Source organism: Epinephelus moara, chromosome 6 (genome assembly GCF_006386435.1).
Source record: "Epinephelus moara isolate mb chromosome 6, YSFRI_EMoa_1.0, whole genome shotgun sequence".
NCBI lineage: Eukaryota > Metazoa > Chordata > Actinopteri > Perciformes > Serranidae > Epinephelus > Epinephelus moara.
The window spans coordinates 30055320-30076116 of record NC_065511.1 but is presented as its reverse complement, the minus strand read 5'-3'; the positions used below and the strand labels follow the sequence as shown (position 1 = coordinate 30076116).

Below are 20797 nucleotides of genomic sequence, written 5' to 3'. Positions count from 1 at the left end.
CTTTATTTTTTCTTCTTGATATTACATCACAGTATGACGGTTTATACCTGATGTTCTTTGTCATGTGATATTCAAGTTGTTTCGATCTTACTCTTTCACATGCTGATTGTGAGTATCATTATTGTTGTGTATTGATGTGAAGTGATGTGTATTGATTATTAGCATTATTGATGATCATTTGTATTGTACTTTGGGGATTAGATATGATCACATATGTGTATTTTTTTATTATTTTTTTGTTTACCACATCACATGACCTGTCAGGTGATCCCTGACATTGATTTAAGCAGGTGTGTCTCTGTACCAGTTTCATGTCTGATGAAGGGCCTGTGCCCGAAACGTCACATGTGGTGATATTCACATTAAATCTTTGGAGCTGTATCTAGTGTGCGGACTCAACTTTTTCTACATTGGTGCCTCTTTGTGGTCCAGCACCTAGGCTAAGTCTTTTCTAGGATGTGCATGTCCTTCTGTTCTCTTTCATCATCCCTCACACTGCCTGTAAATCAGGGCTTTTGATGTGTCACACACTAACAATTCCCATGTGTGAATGGTGACAAATAGGTCCCCAGTGTAGTTTTTTTTTAAATTAGATTTATTACAATACATTTTTTAGCTAGAGTTCCCCTCTTTATTAGGAAATTGATGCACACAACATATTCATACAGTCAATTAAAAATTAATTCATTACCTTTTGTATCGGACCAGTTGAATATTGCAGTAATAATGTGTGGTTATCACCAAATCCCATGGCACACCTGGATTGGCATGGCACCTTTTGAGAATCACTGGCTTTTAAACTATCTATTGTTTCCTGAGTTCCAATGTGATGCTTTTATAAAATTGTTTGTATAATCTGAGCAGCCATCTAAAACCTATATGTTTACAGTTTACAGTGACATTATAAAGTAAAGGCAGCAAAATGTCACATTTGAGGAGAAGTAACCCGTGAATATTAAGCATTTTTGTTTGATTCATGTCTTTAAGATTGATCCATTTGTTCAAGAATCATTTTATGTTGATCAACTAATCAGTTAATCTTTCAGATCTAAATTTGGTATGTTGGGCTTGGGCGGTATCATGCTATTACGGTATACCAGGGTATACGCTCATCTTTCTCTGAAACTCATATGGAGATACTGTATTGAGGATGCTTTTTAAGTAGCATACAGCACGCACCTCCAGAGGTCAGTCTCTACTTGTAGAACACACAGCTGACCTGTGAAACATGGCGACTGCAAGTGGCAGGGTTAACATTACAGGACAGGTGAACAGTCAGCGTGCAATGACGGATAGAGGCTGCATAGAAAAACAGCGTATTTTCACATCTAACTTGGTGAATTAAGAGTTTATTTCAACCAAACTAGAGTTGGTGATTGTTTGAACTATCTACTGTATATAAAGATAGACGACATGTCTCCACTTAACCCCACTGTACAGAAGTGAAGCTAAAATATCCTAGATACAGCCACTGCTATCTTGCGCTGATGCCATCATTTGGAGCCAGTCTGCAAAGTAGCGAGCTCCACGGTATCAAGTTTCAAGGTTGTGAGCAGCAATATTGAATATGAGCCCACTGATTGGCTCACACAGTTGTCAATCAAGTTGTTAAGTCCCTGTTTCCTAGCATTACATAATTAATAAAAAACAAACTTATCAGAAAAACGAATACTTGAACAAACAGCAGCGTGATAAAAACTGCCTTAAATGACAGAGACCTTATTTGGGAAAAATTTATTTGATGTATACTTTGAGTTTTTAGTTTGGCCCATGTCCCATCTAATAACATGGAGAGGGCGGGCTTTATGAACTGTAGCCGGCCACCAGGGGGCAATTGAGATGTTTCAGCTTAATTTCTGGGCAGCTGTCATGTGTCCATCTTTACATTTACAGTCTATGGTTGGAACAGTGGACTAACTAACTAGAAGACTAACAAGACTAGTGTGAGACAGTTGTGGTGGAAGGTAGCATCGTGCACAAATACTGTCATGTACTGGTGAAATTTCAGAAAGGTATGGAGATATGAAAAAATAGATATTGCCTAAGCCTATAATATATGTGCAGAAAGATTTTCATGAAACAGTGTGCTTTCTTCAGGTACGTGCCGTCAGATCAGGATGCATTCCATTCCAGAGCTGAAGAAGGTGGACAGGTGGACTGAGAAGAGGAGCATGTTCGGGGTTTATGACAACATAGGCATCTTAGGTAAGTGTCCTTAATCAGTTAAATTCAGTTTGAGACATTGGGATTTGTTAGTTTATGATGGTTTTATTAAAGAAAAACAGTTTTTGTGTGATTGTCAGTGCATGTGATAAAACTGGTGGGATGTACTTTGCATCTGTGGATCTAGATTTGTCTTTTATGTGATTAGTTAACTGCTTGCTGTTTGCTTAAAAGAAAAATTCTGTATACAATAAATGTAAAACCAAATTAACACCCTGGTTCATCTTTGCTGAGTTTAGATCTCTATTCCACTTCCCAATTCTTCACCAACTGTACTTTTCCTATAGTTTTGCTTTTGTTTTCTCCTCTTCATCTCACATACACTGTGCACAAACTGATCTCCTCCCTTCATTTCTGCAGGGGACTTCAAAGCTCATCCCAAAGACCTCATCATGGCGCCCTGCTGGGTGAAGGCTTTCAGAGGCAACGAACTGCAGCGTCTAATAAGAAAGAAGAAGATGGTGGGCGACAGAATGATGACTCTGGAGAGACACAACTTGGAGAAAAGGATCCGTTATCTCTACAAACGTTTCAACCGCTATGGCAAATTCCGCTAACGTTGAACAAACCATACTGGCAAATACATGTGACCAGCCAATAAGGACTGATGGAAACTAGCTGTGTGTTTCATGCTGTCAAAGTGCTGTATGTCGCCATTTTTTTTCAAAGTTATCATTTTCATATGAGGAGAAGCTTTGTGTGATTCAGAGCAGTATACTTCCTGTACTTCTGTATGACCAACACAAAATTTAAGATATAAAAGCCAAAAAAAGACTGGAAAAACAATATTTGTTTTATTTCTTCTAACCAACAGAAGCTCCCTCAGCTCCCAGACAGCAACAAGCTGGTTGCTTTTGCTCGATAGCTGTAAACAAATGACATGGCGGTCTTGCCTGAGAATCTAAGGCTACACCCACACTAACATGTTTTTGTTTTTAAAGGCATCATTATTGCTACATTTATGCTTAGTGTCCACATTAGTTTTTGAACCCCTAAAACGGAGACCTTTGAAAATGCTGCTGACCCTGTTTTAGTTTGAGAACTCAGGGATTGTGTTTTAGTGTGGATTCGTGGAAGTGTAGACTTTGGAAAACAGTGATGCAGACACTCAGGTTTGCTTCTCGATTGTGTCTTGTCAGTCTCAACATGCCAAAACAAAAACGCAACTTCTGTGATTTCATCTTTCTTGTGTGATAACTCCTTTCCCATTGCCTTGGCTTCCTCCAGTGATGGATAATGCCCCCTGTACCACTCTTACATGTGCCAGTATTTGCTTTGTAACAATCCCTAATCTCTTTTTTTCGGCTGACTTGACCGCCTTATACTGGTGTTTCTTTGAGTAACAATTCCACCTCACCGCCAGTCCAAGCTAAAATGTCTCTGGTTTTACTTTTTGCCTTCTTTGCAATATTTTCTCAAACTAAGCAACCAGCCGCAGAGTAGACAGTCTGTTTCCTGTTTACGCCAGCAAGCACATGTCCAGTGTATGTGACTGGTCGAGTGATATGTATCTTTAGGCGTGTTGGCATGGATGAAGGTCATTTCTGAAATAGTGCTAAAATGCTTCTGTGTACGGAGATTGTTTTCATTTTACAACAGTGCTTTAAAATGAAAACACATCAGTGTGAAGAGAGCAAAGATCAGCAATGGAGCTCAAGAAGAAAGAAACCATTAAAATAATAGCTAAATAGTGAGTTTGCATGGGCGTCACTGTGCTGCTGTGATAACCGCAACTCTTCCAGGAAGACCTTCCGCAAGATTTTACAGCCTAGCTGCAGAGATTTGCTCCCACTCAGTCACAGAAGCATCAGCAAGCCCAGGCTGTGATGTGGGGTGATGAGGCCTGGCTCCCAGTTGGCATTCCAGTTCATCCCAAAAGTGTTGGATGGAGTCCAGGTGAGGGTTTTGTGCAGGTGAGTCAAGTTCTTTGATACAAAACTGTAAAGCTTTTTGGACCTATGTTTTGTGCAAAGAGGCATTAAATCTGAGTGGTCATAAAATCATTTTGAAAAAGATAGAAAGAAAAAGATACATGTACCTGCGACTGTAATACTGAATATTTACAGCTCTTCAGGCCTCTAATAACTAGTTGCAACCCATAGACATTTGCAACAGGTGACAAAAATGCTTTGATTTAAAAGTCAAAAGGCTGAAAAACAGTTTCTGTGAACTCGTGTAATGCTGTCGTAACATACAGTGAACAGAGAATAGATGAAAATTTTCCTTTACGTAAGTGTAGTTGTTTTGATGATTTCCCTTAGGTTTTCTTTGATTTCCTCTCAGCACCACAGTAATTTCAAGTTAAAGCAGACCTCACATGCAGTAGTTACTCTGACATCTTTAGAATGTAGGAGGTGCAGTGAATGTTTGATGTGCTGCATGTGCAACCTTTCAGAAATGTCAAGTCTGTATTGTGCGGGAGGGAGAGATAAACAACTTCCAGATTCAGTTTCTTGTTTATGCAACTCTTCCTTCCCTTGCTAATAAAGTATTGCATAGGATCATGCAACAAAAGCCTGTGGTTCAGGTGTTTCCTCTCTGACCCCAGTGAATTCTGATCCTGTCCACCTGAAGTTAGCGCTGGAAGGATTAGTCAAGTTAACTGGAAACTATTCCTATAGCTGATCATTCATTTGAGGCATCTGACTTTTGGTCCCAGCTTGTCAAAAATAAAGATTTGCTGCTTTCCATCTTAAAGTTAATTTGTCAATTTGTCTGTGGGTTTCACAAAACAAACAATTTTAAGACATCGTCTCAGGCTATGAAATTTATGATGGGCATTCTTTCCACCACTTTATTAAATTTTATTAACAAAAATGTGAATAAAAAAACAAGCAAAATAATTGATGGTGAAATTTACTTATTTTGCTGGGTTATTAACTCACTTAGCCAGCTGGATGGTCAGTTGAAAGAATCAACAGATTATTCAGTGATGAAATCAGCTATTGTTTCTGTTTGTCTATCCTGTGTGGAGGAATAACTAAAGTAACCAGTTACAACACAGTCTTCAAACATACAATATGTCATGTTCTGCTGCCAGGGGTCCCTTAATCAAAACCGTAACAAAAGACGGAGCAATGCTGTTATTGCAGTCAGTTTCTTCTGGTTAGAATTTCTTCACTGTTTATTGTTTAGGAGGTTTTTACCAGGAGCCGAATTACCTGCAGAGATCTTTTCCTCTTCAAAACAAACGGACCAGGTGATTTAAACTGATAAAAACACTGAATAAAGCAGTTTCACGTTAATGACTAGTGTTTTTCAAATGCCTTTTGGCACATTACGGAGGGGCTGGAGTCAATGTTCGCTCTGCTGGAAACATTTGATAGCATGACATGACGACATGACATGACATGACATAACATGACATGACAACTCATGCTTCTCTTTAGAAAATAGAAGGACAATTATTCAGTCTACTATAATCAGTCTTAGATTATGGTGATATTTTGTACATGCATGCAGCTCATCCACACTAAAATCACTTGATACAGTCGACCACAGTTATTTAAGCTTTATTACTGGGGATGGTTTTAAAACTCACCACTGTGACCTGTATCAGAATGTGAGGTGGTCTTCTCTCACTGTTTGAGGACAAAAACATTGTCTCCATTTTGTGTACAAGGCATTGCTAGGAAAGCTACTCTTCTATCTCACTTCTCCTTTAAAAATCAAATCCATCTCATCACACGCTCACAGGAATTTTTATCCCTTGAAACTTCCCAGATTAGCACTGAGCTCGGTAAATTAGCTTTTAGTTGTTTAGCACCAAATAAATGGAGCAAGTTACAAGAGGTATTTAAATTATTAATGTATGTGTCATTAGATAATTTCAAGTGTGTGCTAGATGATATGTTTGTTTAACAGCAATTTATAAGTCTTGAGACATTGCTACTACTTATTTATTTTATGTACTTTTTTTCATCACTTTATTGCAGTTGTTATCATATATTTGTATCCTTCTAGCCCACTGAATATGAAGTCCGTGCATTGCTGTAAGGAGCTTGATGCTCAGTAAATTTTCCCTGGTGTGAACAAAACATATAACATTGGTCTAGTCGGTTTTAGACATTTTAATGCCAACAGATTACATATCCTCCTGAGACCCTGTGCCCACATCACATTTTGGGTTTACTTGACCTTATACTTCCCTTCTACTTAACTTAGACCTGTTGTCCTCGTTTGTGGACACTTTATGCCATCTAGTGTTAGGAAGAGCACAATACACCAAGCCATGTAAAAACAAGATGACAGCCATCTCTTTTTTCTTTTTTTTTTTGACGGCAGCCATCTCTGCCAAGTCAGTCTGCAGGTGATCCCGTCATAAAGGTGGACAAAACCTGATCACACTTTACGGTTGAAATATGTTCATTTATGATTAATAATGTTTATAGTTTGATACTGCAACAAATCTGTGGCTCAGAGGTAGAGCGAGTCATCCACTAATGGGAAGAACAGCGGTTCGATCCCCAGCTCCTCCAGGCTGCATGTCGACGTATCCTTGAGCAAGATACTGAACCCCAAATTGCTCCCGATGGCTGTTCCATTGGTTTGTGAGTGTGTTAAAAACTGAGTAGCAGGTGGCACCTTGTATGGCAACCTCGGCCATCAATGTGTGAGTGAATGGGTGAATGTGACTCGTACTTAAAAAAAAAAGCGCTTTGAGTGGTCAGATGAGTGGAAAGGCACTATACAAGTAGAGGTCCATTTACCACATCTGACAAATTTTAGCAGCAGTAACAACATACATACATACATTTATAATAATATTGTTTGAGGACATTGAGTCCTTATTATTGTTGACAGTGTTGAGTTTTTTATACTTATTGGGTCCTATTGATCCCAAATAGCTAGGGAAAATTACAAAATACACACCACACAGAAGTTTAGGTCTCAGGAGGATATAAGGACAGTATAAGACAACTGATGGGGACAAACAGCAAGAACACAGTATGAACAAACATGATTTATAAAACATCGATATATTGAAACAATAATATAAATAATAAAAACATAAAAAATAATAAAAATTTATTTACATGGTGCCACTCTGTTGTGTTGTGATTAGGTTACATTATCTTTAAAATAAAATATGCAAACACAGGAATATAAGAAACTGTAATACATGAGCAGTTGAGACATAAATGGTGAATTAATGCTGTTTAAATGCTACTTCAAGCCTCCCCTGCATAAGCGGGTGTCCAACATGGGCCACCCCAGTCAGAAAAGTGTAGAGCCGCCCCTGGACTCTGTAGGCATCCCCTGTACCGCAGTGTCGTCCCGCCGCCCTATCCGACAAAGAGAGCTGCAGTACTGCAAAGTGTGAAGGGAGAGAGAGGAGGGAGGGGAGGGGGGTACCGCACTGTCGTTACGAGTCCAAGTGGAGAAGGCAGGAGGAGAGACGCATTATTGCAGTAGCCTACAGTGCCACAGCACTTTACTTCCCACAAGACGCACATCCGTCCGCGCAGACAGAAAGCCCGAGAGAGGTGGGGGGCGACAGAAATCAAAGACAGACAACAGATTTCTCATGACTGGACTTTTTTTTCCTCCCTCCCCGTTAATTTAGAAATTGCACGCATTTGCCAGTAGCTTATAGAAGAGGCAACTCAACAACCAGCCAATCAGCGCTGCGTCTCCGCATCCAGGAGCAGCTCTGCCAGGACTCAGCATCACTCGGAGGAGCTGCGTGCAGCCCTGCAGGAATATAAACACCCGAGGATTTCTCCTCAATGGATTATCATTTGCAAGTACTTTTCTCTTGAGCTCGCGTCGTCCTCCTTCACTTCCTGCCACACGGTGAATTATCGCCCGGCCCGTTTACGTGTCTCGGTATATTGCGGTACTTTTGCTGACGACTTGCAGTATAAATGCATCGCTAGAAGAAGATCGGCTCCACTGCGCAAAGACCCTCCGCCTGTGTTTACTGTGCGCGCGGCACTTTCATCACTTTGCTAATTGAAAATTTGGACTTTGGTTTGGACCAGTGCCTATAAATTCTCCTCTTGTGTTTTTTTTCCTGTGATCTTGCTGCTTTTTTTTCTTCTTCTTCTCGTGTTGTACTTCAGACCCTCCCTCTCCACCTCACAGCCCGTCACCCCTCCTCCTCCGCTGCCCGTGAGTCAGTTTAAACAGCTGCATAGAAGATGTGAGTATTAATGCGGCTTTTCTGCTGCGCTCTTTTCACTACAGCAATATTAGAAACACCTCTTTAGCTGCTCTTGATAATTATATATACATTACTGCATGTTTTGCACGGTGGGGGTCGGAAACTGAACTGATTTCTTTCAGCTTGATGGATTCTGCTGACGCAAGGGAAATTTTCCGTCACACCAATACTAAATTATGTATTCAGGGGTTGACTGCTGCCACTGTAAAGCCTTAGATATAAAGCCAGTTTCATGTATAATCTGACACCATGGATTTAATAGTAATAATTTGTTAGACAGGGTATTTTAGGTCCAAGGGTTTGAGGTCATCACCTGCTCTGTGTTTGGGAACATGCATGTCAAATGATTGATGCCTCATGAGGTGAAGACGTTCTTCTTCTTCATCTGCTGAATTCATTTCTTGTCCTGCAGTGGTTGTGATTTATATCAAACTGTCCCTCATGTTGAGTCAGTGGCTGCTCCCCCGAGAAGCTTGTTTGCTCTGTTTAAAACCTCCTGTACCTCCTCTCCCCCCTGCTGGATTAACCCTTTCCCCTTTTCCGCAAGCCACTCTCTAGCTTTACCTTTTCCTTCTCCGTCCCACCCAACTCTCTGTAATCCATCATAAGAACTTCTCCTCTTCTCTCGCTCATTATTCAGCCAGGACTTTCTGTTTCTGGCTTCCCATCTGTGGCCTATATATATTTTTTTCACCCCACTGCATCTCTTAAATCCCCAACCCTTCACATCCTATTTTCTGCATTATTCACCCTACATCGCCTTTTCCCCCTGCACAATATGCAGTTCTCTCCTTTTGCTATGTGGCAGCTTTTCCCTCCTCTCTAACCTGCAAATAAGCTGCATTTGCTCCTTTTTTTAATCTCTGTTTTAAGCCTTTAGTTCTCCCCGGGCCATAAACATGCATCAGTTATCACATCACCAAATGGCCTCTTTTACTCCAACTTCAATTCCTCTTCCTCCTCCTTGTGCTTCTTCTCAGGTCTGCCCCAGATGCTGCTGCTGCCCCCCCAGGTGGAGCCCCCGGTGCTCCAGGAGCCCCTGGTGCAGATGGAGCTCCAGGCGGCGGACCTCCCGCCCCACCCAACACCACCAGCAACCGCAGGCTACAGCAGACACAGGCCCAAGTCGAGGAGGTGAGCTGGACCACGCCAGATTACGATTCCATCTTGATGTTACGTGCAATGCGTCAGTATGATGCAGTAATGCAGGGAACCTCATCAGTGGCTTACTAATTAAATGTCTGGACTTACTGTATATGCACAGCACTTATATTATAGAGACAGGCATCTAAAATGATCTGCTGTTTCTCTTATGTTCTCTAGAAAGTCTTGGTCTTCTTAATATATAATAGGCCAATGGATTTGGACTACTTATAAACTCTTATGTAGGATATATAGCTTCCTTTGCTTTAATCATGCTTGTCTTCATCTTTGTCTCTCCTCCCCACTGCTGCCAAATGCTGTCTCATCCTCGCCGCTGTGGGCTAGGTGGTGGATATCATGCGGGTGAATGTGGACAAGGTTTTGGAAAGGGACCAGAAGCTTTCAGAGCTGGATGACAGAGCGGACGCTCTCCAAGCCGGAGCCTCCCAGTTTGAAAGCTGCGCAGCTAAGCTAAAGAACAAGTACTGGTGGAAGAACTGCAAGGTGGGCACATTAGTGCGGCTCCATTAAACAGATTGTTGTTACTAAAAGAAACTCACAATGTAACCTGAGTCTGAAATAACAACATCCCTATTTGTATGTGGTGCATTAAGATGTATATAGATCTAGAATAGAATTAAAATGAAGTGTGAATGAGATCAGCTCTTTTCTTTGAAAGCATCAAACATGCTGAGGTGCACTGAGGCGGACACACAGTCTGTTCTGGGGATCCCACTCTCCACACACTAATCTGTTAATGAGCTGATGTGGAAGACTGAGCAGATGCTTTGGGGGAAAGAAGTCTCTTATTGTAGAGTTTTTACAACAGACTCAGAAACACTCGAGTGTATTAAATGTTTTATTGTTTTGATGTGTTTGAACTGCACACATAGTTACGGTGTGTATAAAAAAAGGTCACATTATAGTGAATGTTATTGTTTTCTTCTTTCAGATGATGATCATGATGGGAATCATTGGAGTCATTGTGGTTGGAATAATATTCTGTAAGTAGCCTCTTGATACTCATAAAACATATTGATTAATCTATTGGTTGACAGTCAGATAGGGTGATATATAGGCTTTTGTGCACAGATAAAAGTATTAGAAAAAAAGTATGTGATCATTTAGTGTATTTCTCTCGACAGCAGAGGAACAGATACTGGGATGGGCACAAATGTTGTTATTGGAGAAAAATTAGGTTTATGTATTTATTCATATCAGATATAAAGCTCCTGATGAGCTCTTTCTACTGCCAATGGAGTAATTGTGAATTCTGAATCAATCCAGAGTTATTCATCAAAAACCAAAAGACTCAACACTGACATTATTTAGTAAGTGCACTTACAGTATGCCCTCTTGGCCCCAAATACTTCAAAGTATTCTGTAATGATAAAGTCATCCATGTGTTAATGACATTTAATATTAAAGATTACATTTGATTAACAAAGCCAGGACAGAGTATGGTTTTTTTATTTTTTTATTTTTTTCTGTTTTGGCCGTTCTGTAAACTTACATTGGTTCTCAAGGATCCTCTTTTCATGGGAACTGCTCGCATGGTGTTATTCTGTCACTGTACAATAGCTGAGATAGTAGTGCTGTTACTTTTACAGGAAATTAGAGTAGAGCAGGGTGATATTTCATGATTGATATCATGATTTGAGAGTAGGTATCATCTTAGATTTTAGATATTATAATGTCTTAAGTGTTGTCTTTCCTGGTTTTAAAGGTCCAGCATGAAGGATTTATTGGTACCTATTGGCAGAAATGGAATATTATATTTATAACTATGTTTTGATTAGTTTACAATCACCAAAAAATAGGAATCGTTGTGTTTTCATTACCTTCGAATGAGGTGTTTATATATACATACGGAGAGGGTCCTCTTCCAGAGAGTCCACCATGTTGTTTCTACAGTGAGCCAGAACTGACAAATCAAACACTGACTCTAGATAGCGCCATTCATGTTTTAGCACCAGCCATTGTTGTTCTCCTACATGCTTGGCAAACATTAGCAGTTTCAGTTCTGCAACCTTACCACTAGATGCCACTAAATCCTGCACACTGGACCTTTAAAGGCTGCAATATAGTACAGTGATGTAAGCTTCTGAACTCACCAGACTCTTCTCGCTGTTCTATTGTTTGCCTTTACCCACTAAGTCATTATATCCACATCACTGATGATTATTTATCCAAAAAAAATCTCACTGTGTAAATATTTTGTGAAAGCACCAATAGTCAACCCTACAAAACAGTCGCAATGTCAGCATTAAGATATTTGGTTAAAACATATGGTGATATTTGATTATCCCTGTATCGACCAGCCATAAGACAGAGTAACAGCCATGGGTGTTTTACCGCACAGGCCTACCAGGCCCAGGGCCCCAAGGGCTCAGTGGGCCCCCAAGCCAGAGCCTGTGCATGAAGGTGCTGTTATTAACTTTGCATCTTTTGTCAAAGGGCTTAGTTATCATGTCAATAACAGAGAAAAACTGGAGGGATAGCCTAAACATTTACCTTGGAGATGTCACATGAAAGACACCATCGTGTTATATTTTAAATTAGTGTTTCTATCCCCAAAGTTTATCCATAGGACTTTAGATGTGCTAAGCACTATATCCAATATGGGTCCTTCAAGTCTGTGGGGAGAACAATAGCGTATTGTACCTGTCCTGAGGGGGGGTGGGGGCTTTTATGTATACAGGCCCAGGGCCCCACTGTGTCATAATCCACCCATGTTGACAGCACCGACATATGCCCATGTCTAGCCTGCATACTTCTGCTTTGATTGACCATTATTTATGTCTTGTCTTGTTTTTACGATAAATACCAGTTATAATACTCTTTTAACCATCTCTTTATTAGAAACAAACTTGTAAACACTATATAAAAAGAAGAGCTCAGCTGACTGCCCTCTCCTTGTTTTGTTTTAAGTGATGTCAGATCCATTAGACTAATGACTTCTTCTCCCCCTCTCCTTCATTCGCAGTGTACTTCTTCCACTGAGCTCAGCCCATCAGTACAGATGGATACGGACTTGAGAATGATATGAGAGGGAAGAGAAAAAAAAAAAGATACCCAAGCGCCACTCCTCCCCTTTTATCCGTCCTCTCCTTCCTCTCTTCACACAGTCTTCCATCAATCAAACCATCTTGCACTTATACATGACAGTAGTGTTTATAGGTGTCTCCGCTCTCCCTCCCTTCTTGTTGCTTTCTTCCACTGTTTAAAGTCTCACTCACCTCCTCCTGTCTCTGCACCTCATGTATTATTGAAGGACGCAGCAGGCGGAGTGAAAGAGGGAGAAAGGAAGGGAAGGAGGGAGGGAGAATATTCTTGTGACATGGGAACACACGGGGCTTAGGCCTCTGAACGAAGCAATGAGGGGAGAGATGTACAATATGCAGGATGTGAATGTGTGCAGGGAGATTGAACAAGAGTTTGCAGTCCTTTCTACCCCAGATATGCCAAAGCTTGTTCATATTACCTTTTTTGAGAGTCCTACATTTGTAAGTTGATACTGACATGCCTAACTAACACACTCCTCTCACAACTGCTACCGTCATTGCTACTTACTAACACAAGGTCACAAGGTTAGATTAATATTAGAAACATTTCTGTTGTACGTGTGTGTATTTGTGAACCAAAGCATTGTAGCCAGTAGCTTTTTTCCGAGTTTAGCTGACAGGCTTTTATGAGTAACTTTTTCGTTTCCTTTCCCGCCCTAACTTTCTGCAACGTTCAGAACCGACAATGAGAGGAAGAAATTTAAACAGGGGAAGAGACTGTGTGAGAGCATAAGGAAAGGAAGAAGTGATTCAGGGAAAAGTAGCTCGCATTGTTTCCCTATATAAACCACACTAACTTCAAATTCTGGACTGATAAGCAATTATTAATAGAATATAACTATGCTTCATTTTACCTGGTTTTTGTACCACAGGTGGAGTCATAGTGGTAGTGTTGTGCTTAGTGGCAGAGTAATATGCACAGCAAGGCAAGCAGCCACTAACAGACAATCTACTGTACACATGAACTGACCCAGAGGAAGGTCTCATAACTCTGACATGGACAGAGTCACAGCCATAGACAGATGAATGTGTAACGTCACATTTAAAAACAGTAAATAAAAAAAAACAGGTACAAATGCCAACTTGTTTTGGAAGTTGTGCAGACAAAGCGTTTGTTTGACTGTTGTTTAAGTTGATCTGACATTTAAAAAGCAGGAAAATGGGAGAAAGGACATGATTTAGAAACCCAGAGCCACCTGCCCCCACCCCTCCAACCCTCCCCTCACTCACATAAACAGACTCACCTGCAGTAAATGCAAAATGAGGTGTTTCTTTCTAACTTGCATGGCAAACCGTGTCCATAGTTTTGCCTTTTTGTGTGATCTGTGTATCTGCCATTTCTGAATCTAACTGCCGATTGTACATTTTCTTTTGTTAGTGGTTTAAAGGACCTGTGTATAATGTCTTTATGATCTGATAATTACTGCTTATGCAATGCAGCGATGCTCAAAAGTTTGCCAAATTTTATTAATTTCACTTGCTTTTGAGATAAAAAAAATACTACTATTCAGAGACTGCAAACAAATGCTACTATAGTGACCTGTTTAAAAATATGTAGTATTGTATGGATAGAACAATAGTGCACATGTGTCAGATAATGCTCCTAAAAATGTGTTTATAAATTCTTTAAGGTTTTTTGGGGGGGTTGTTGGATATAAAGAAAATCTAATTTTCCTCTCTTGGGACAGATTTTGAGAGTTGATAAAATTAAGATGCATAATTGTAGCAGTTAGTTATAATTACCTGATGATATTGTGCGACAGTATTATGAGGTAATTACCACAAGAGATATGAGTACATGTTTTGTGATTTACAACCTGAAAATGCAGTAAGATGATGCAACTGGATTTGCGAAAAACAAATGCATGCTTACCACTTTTGCTGATGCCAATAAAGAAATCATCAACAAAACTGAGTGCTGATCTTTGTTTTATTCTCCCGACATATTGAGACAATTTGGACCTTGTTAGAAGATGTTTTTCTGCAATCTAATCCGCTTCAAGTGATGCCAGCTTTCTTATCAATGCAGATTGTTTGTCCACAACAGAGCTTCATTCAATTTCCAGATGTATTACAAGATATGCACTGATATTGATCATGTTAAATACCTCAAACAATGTTGCAGAGTTACAAAATCCTTCATTGGGAAAAATTACAAGGAGTAACAATATCAATAAAACACACAAAACAAGCAGCAAATAGCCATAAAAACAAACTACAAGCTATATTAAAAAAAACAGTAGCAAATGAAAACAGTGCAACTACAACCCCTTAACATCCAGATTTCCTTCCTTCTCCTCTAATCATCCTCTTCCATGTTCTGTGATAGTTTGTTGCAATTATGTTTACAATGAGGCGAATATAAAAACCAGAGACTCAGTTTTTGTATGTCTGCACCACTCCATCAAATGGAAATATTCTAGTCGTGTGCTTAATATGATTAGCAATTTTACAAAAATGTTATACACACATTCAGCCTGATGCATTTGGCATCTTTGGAAACTTTGGGATCGCTCTACGATGTTTGTTATTCATGAAACACTTTACAATGACTTTTACTTATGACACACTATACTATGACTTTTATTAATGACACACTATACTATATAAGCATGTTGAAAAATAGTCATGTCATAGAATGTCGTGGCAAAAAATACCCTCATAATATTGTTCAATATAATACAGTTGAGTGCACATGGCTTTTCTTTGTTCTGATGAACTAAGGAGACAACAACAGCCATTTTAGGACGCTTAAATGATGTCTAGTTTATGGCTGTACAGATGAACAAATCATTTGAGTGCAGTGAAACCCAACATAGTTCGTTTAAAAACGGTCACAGTACAGTATGTTGGAAAAAACTCATAAAATAGTTTGCCACAAAAACATTAAATCATAGTATTGTTTGTGGAAAAAGAAGTCTATTATATCTCATAGTATGTCAAAAAGAAGTCAAAGTATAGTATGTCGGAGAAAAACAGTATTGTACATTGAAAAAAAGACAGTATGTTGAAAAAAAATGAAGAGAAAGGAACAGTATATTATGTCGACAGAAAAAGTCATAGTGTAGTATGTTGAACAAAAAGTCGTAGCATTGGGTGTTTAAAAAATGTGGCAGTATATTATAATAATAGGCAAAAAAATAGGCAATGTAGTATGTCGTAAAATATCTATCCATCTCTATATCTATCTTAGATACACACATACACAGCTGGACATGCGTAGTAGTAGGATAACTCAGTGGTTAAGGCTACTGACTCCTACTGATCCTACGTCTAGAATTTTCTACAGCAACATTAACATTCACCTGCCCTGGATAAGGATCAAACCTTCAACCTTAGGATCTCCAAGCAGTTCTTTAACAGCCTGAGCTATTCCACCTCAAACTACCGCTCTGTTTTTACGGAGCCTTTCACTCTCTGCTCTGGACAGCGGCCTTTAAAATTCACCTGCCCTGGATAAGGATCAAACCTTCAACATTAGGATCTCCAAGCAGCTCTTTAACAGCCTGAGCAATTCCACCTCACACTCCCACTGTGTTTCATGGAGCCTTTCACTCTCTCCTCTGGACAGCAGATTTTAAAATTCACTGAGCCTCGACAAGCATCGAATTCAGAATCTCAGGACTTCCAATCAGTCCGAGCTGGAGATGCTTGAATGCACCTCCTTGAAGATTTTCCCTTGCTCCTTTAGACAATGCATTAAAAAAAAAAAAAAAAATTAAGTCCCTGTATAACTAATTAAAAAAAAACATAGTGCCACTGATTTAGTATTTACAATAAAAGAATTTGTGCAGACAGGTAAACTGGAAAAGTACCTTAAAGTACCTACTGCCTACACATGCACAATTCAATCGACCCTCTTAAGTAAACTAGAATTATCGTCTCACAGTTGTGAGCCTCTGCCAATTAATCAGGCTAATGCTTATATCCATGTCAGTCCAGACTCATATATGTAGCAGAGACATTAAAGGAATTCAGGAGAAGGTATTAAGAGTATTTTTGGGCAAAACGTGGATGCTTTACACACAACTCCAACCTGACAGCACAGAGGATCTATACAATCAGCACAGTTTCAAGGTGGACATGAAAGACTAGTGTCACTAGTCTAGTATCTGACCAAATGTCTCCCCATCTGTTTCTGAGTTACAGTGTTGAGTGATGGCAAGAAAAGTGTTTCTGCAGAAAGTTATGATTTCACAGTGAAGTTGAACTTTTGGATATAAAATGTCATCACTTCATCCCATTAGACATTTGTGTGGAATTTTGTCACACTTAGCACATAAATTCATGAGTTATGGCGTTGAGTCGTTGAGTCCAAGTGGACATTCCTGCCTACTTTGAAAACAAGCACTAGACAGGCAAAACACAGGTCAGTAAGTCAGTGTGAAAGAAATAATGAAACCGCAGTGGGTAATTTATGTGTGACATAAATTACCCACTGTAAAGTAAAGTACAGTTTGGGATTTAAGATTTAATATGTTACAGGTTACAGAAATGCAACTTCCAGCTGCTTAATGCAACTTAACATAAGTAGCCACCACCAAAAAAACTCAACAGCAAACGTATAAAGCAAGTACAGTAAGATACTGAAATACAGTTTCAAAATCGCATTCTTTTGGTTCACTAGAAGCCTGGAAGAGTGAACCAGTGATGGCTTCTAATGAAATCATTAATAACTTAAAGACTCACTAATGACACAGGAAATCTCTCAGGGCTCAGTTCCAGGTCTGGAGGAGTAACTATGAGAACATGTACAGACTAACTTATCTCATGACCTGGTAGAAGAAAAGCACACTGACAATCAGGAAACCCAGAACCCACCAATAGGAACCTGTAGAGTGAAACACACAAAGAACAGCTCAGGATTTAACGCAGCGTGTAAAAATGTCAAACTACTCTTTTAAAAATCCAGAGTTAAACAGCATCACATCAGCAGCCACACATTAATACCTGGTTGTGGACTTTCTACCACCAGGCTGACAGAGAGAGGAGCCTCCAGGGCTGGGTGGGACACCCTGCAGGTGAGTTTAGTTCCAGGGGAGACACTGGTGGGTAGAGTGAGGTGAGACGACAGGGAATAAGTCCCATCACCATGCTGTCGGTGGCTAGACAGAGAGCCCTGATCTGGAAGCACTGTAGGCTCTGTGTCTGTAGGAGAGAGGGATAACCACTCCATCTGAAAGGCACAAGAAAAAAGAGAAGTATAACCTGTGAATGACGTTTTATCGCATTTTTTGACATACTATACTATGACGTTTTTATCAAATTTTTTGACAAACTGAACTTTGACTTTTTTAATAACATTTATTATGACATACTATGACTTTTTTAATGACTTTTTTTGACATACTATACTGACTTTTTTTTAAATAATTTTTTGACATACTATACTGACTTTTTTTAAATATTTTTTTGACATACTATACTATGACTTTTTTTTTTTTTTTATAATTTTTTGACATACTACACTATGACTTTTTTAATCTTTTTTTTTTTACATACTATACAATGACTTTTGGGGCGGCACGGTGCTGTGGTGGTTAGCACTGTCGCCTCACAGCAAGAGGGTTCCCAGTTCGATCCCGGGTGTGGGAGCCCTTCTGTGCGGCATTTGCATGTTCTACCCGTGTCAGCGTGGGTTCTCTCTGGGCACTCCGGCTTCCTCCCACAGTCCAAAGACATGCAGATTGGGGATTAGGTTAATTGATAACTCTAAATTGTCCGTAGGTGTGAATGTGAGCATGAATGGTTGTCTGTCTCTATGTGTCAGCCCTGCGATAGTCTGGCGACCTGTCCAGGGTGTACCCTGCCTCTCGCCCAATGTCAGCTGGGATAGGCTCCAGCCCCCCCGCGATCCTCAAGAGGATGAAGTAGTTAGAAGATGGATGGATGGATGGATGGATGGACTATGACTTTTTTTAATAACATTTATTATGACATACTATACTATGACTTTTTTAGCACATTTTTATGACACACCATGCTATGACTTTTTAAGTCACATTTTTTGACATACTATACTATGACTTTTCTCAATCACGTTTTTATGACATACCATACTATGACTTTTTTTCATGATTTGGGACGACATACTATATATGACTTGTTTCATGATTTGGGACGACATGCTATACTATGACTTTTTTTCATGATTTTGGACGACATACTACATGATGACTTTTTTCATGATTTTGGACGACATGCTATATATGACTTTTTTCATGATTTGGGACGACATGCTATACTATGACTTTTTTTCATGATTTTGGAAGACATGCTATATATGACTTTTTTCATGATTTGGGACGACATGCTATACTATGACTTTTTTTCATGATTTTGGACGACATGCTATATATGACTTTTTTCATGACTTTGGACGACATGCTATATACTATGACTTTTTTTCATGATTTTGGTCAACATGCTATACTATGACTTTTTTTCATGATTTGTGACGACATGCTATACTACGACTTTTTTTCATGATTTGGGACGACATGCTATGACTTTTTTTCATGATTTGTGATGACATACTATATTATGACTTTTTTTCATGATTTTCGTAGACATGCTATACTATGACTTTTTTTCATGATTTGTGACGACATGCTATACTATGACTTTTTTTCATGATTTGGGACGACATGCTGTACTACGACTTCTTTTCATGATTTGTGACGACATGCTATTCTATGACTTTTTTTCATGATTTGTGACGACATACTATACTATGACTTTTTTATGACTTTTTTTGACAACTATACTATGACTTTTTTTGACATACTATACTATGACTTTTCTCAATCACATTTTTATGACATACTATACTATGACTTTTTTATCACATTTTTTGACATACTATGCTATGACTCTTTTAAATCACGTTATTTACGACATACTATACTATGACTTTTTTTAATCACATTTTTTGATGTACTATACTATGACATTTTTGTATCACATTTTTGACATGCTATACTATGACTTTTTTTCATGATTTTGGACGACATACTATACTATGACTTTTTTCATGATTTGGGACGACATGCTATACTACGACTTTTTTTCATGATTTTGGACAACATGCTACTATGACTTTTTTTCATGATTTTGGACGACATGCTATACTATGACTTTTTTTCATGATTTGGGTCGACATGCGATACTATGATTTTTGACGACATACTATATTATGACTTTTTTTAATCACATTTTTATGTCATACTATACTATGACTTTTTTATCACATTTTTTGACATACTATACTATGACTTTTTTAGCACATTTTTTGACATACTATACTATGACTTTTTTTTTTTTAGCACATTTTTTGACACAGTGTTGTCACAGCCTCTGCTGCAGCCTCCTATCCCTTCTAGCCAGGAGCTTCCCTTCTCCCTCTCTCTCTCTCCCTCTCTCGCTCTGATCATAGAAGCAGTGTCTGGTACGCAGGAGTGACCGCAGCTGCTAATCATCTTCAAACAACTCTGCTTCAAATACCAGGCTCCAAGTTCAGCATGCCACCAGATGGTAGACTCTGCTTACCAGTCAGTCACATTCAAAACACTGTTAGTCCTGTACTATTGACTCACTCGCTAATACCTTTCCCCTGTGCCTGCAGCACTATCCAGATTTGACTCCTGACTCCTGCTCCACTCCTTCTCTACCTGGTAACCATCCGCCATCACATCAGCTCTCCCCTGCACTGTAACTCCGGCTAAACTGAGAAACCACCTGGACCTCATCTGCTCTAGTCACCTCAACGGTCTCTAACCTCTCGGCCAGGTTCCCCAACCCAGCTCCTCTGCTTCACTCCCAATCTCGGACTTTTGCCTCCCAGTATTCCGACACTCATTATATTACTAATAAATCATCTACTTGATCCTGCTCTCAGTCTGTGTTTTTGTCTGCTTTTGAATTCACTTGCCTAGTCCCCTAACAGCTATACTATGATTTTTTTAAATAACATTTTCTGAAATACTAAGACTTTTTAATCATATTTTTTGACATACTATACTATGACTTCTTATTCACACTTTTTGTCATTTTATTGCATTTTTATGACATACTATACTATGACTTTATCACATTTTTTTAAATACTATACTATGACTTTTATCAATCGCATTTTTATAGCATGCTTTACTATGACTTTTTTGTCATATTTTTATGACATACTATACTATGACTTTTCTCA

General features: G+C 39.2%; 3 protein-coding genes across 3 annotated transcripts in view; 2 read left to right on the top strand and 1 right to left on the bottom strand.

The window, feature by feature from the left end:
- Positions 1–3009, top strand: part of mrpl51 (mitochondrial ribosomal protein L51) — a 5679-nt gene extending 2670 nt beyond the window's left edge. The window contains exons 3-4 of the mRNA XM_050047519.1: positions 2098–2205; positions 2584–3009. Of these exons, the coding sequence (XP_049903476.1) occupies positions 2098–2205; positions 2584–2780 (305 nt within the window). The 3' untranslated portion in view covers positions 2781–3009. The remainder of the gene's footprint in view (positions 1–2097; positions 2206–2583) is intronic.
- A 4561-nt stretch (positions 3010–7570) lies between these two features.
- vamp1b (vesicle associated membrane protein 1b) lies at positions 7571–16900 on the top strand. The gene is made up of 5 exons (XM_050047522.1): positions 7571–8368; positions 9370–9523; positions 9878–10036; positions 10485–10536; positions 12519–16900. Coding segments are annotated over exons 1-5 (384 nt in total). The 5' UTR covers positions 7571–8366; the 3' UTR covers positions 12536–16900.
- Positions 16901–17048: 148 nt separating this feature from the next.
- The window catches only part of tapbpl (TAP binding protein like), an 18737-nt gene continuing 14988 nt past the window's right edge, over positions 17049–20797 (bottom strand). The window contains exons 7-8 of the mRNA XM_050047455.1: positions 17548–17773; positions 17049–17428 (exon numbers count right to left, since the gene is read on the bottom strand). Of these exons, the coding sequence (XP_049903412.1) occupies positions 17361–17428; positions 17548–17773 (294 nt within the window). The 3' untranslated portion in view covers positions 17049–17360. The remainder of the gene's footprint in view (positions 17429–17547; positions 17774–20797) is intronic.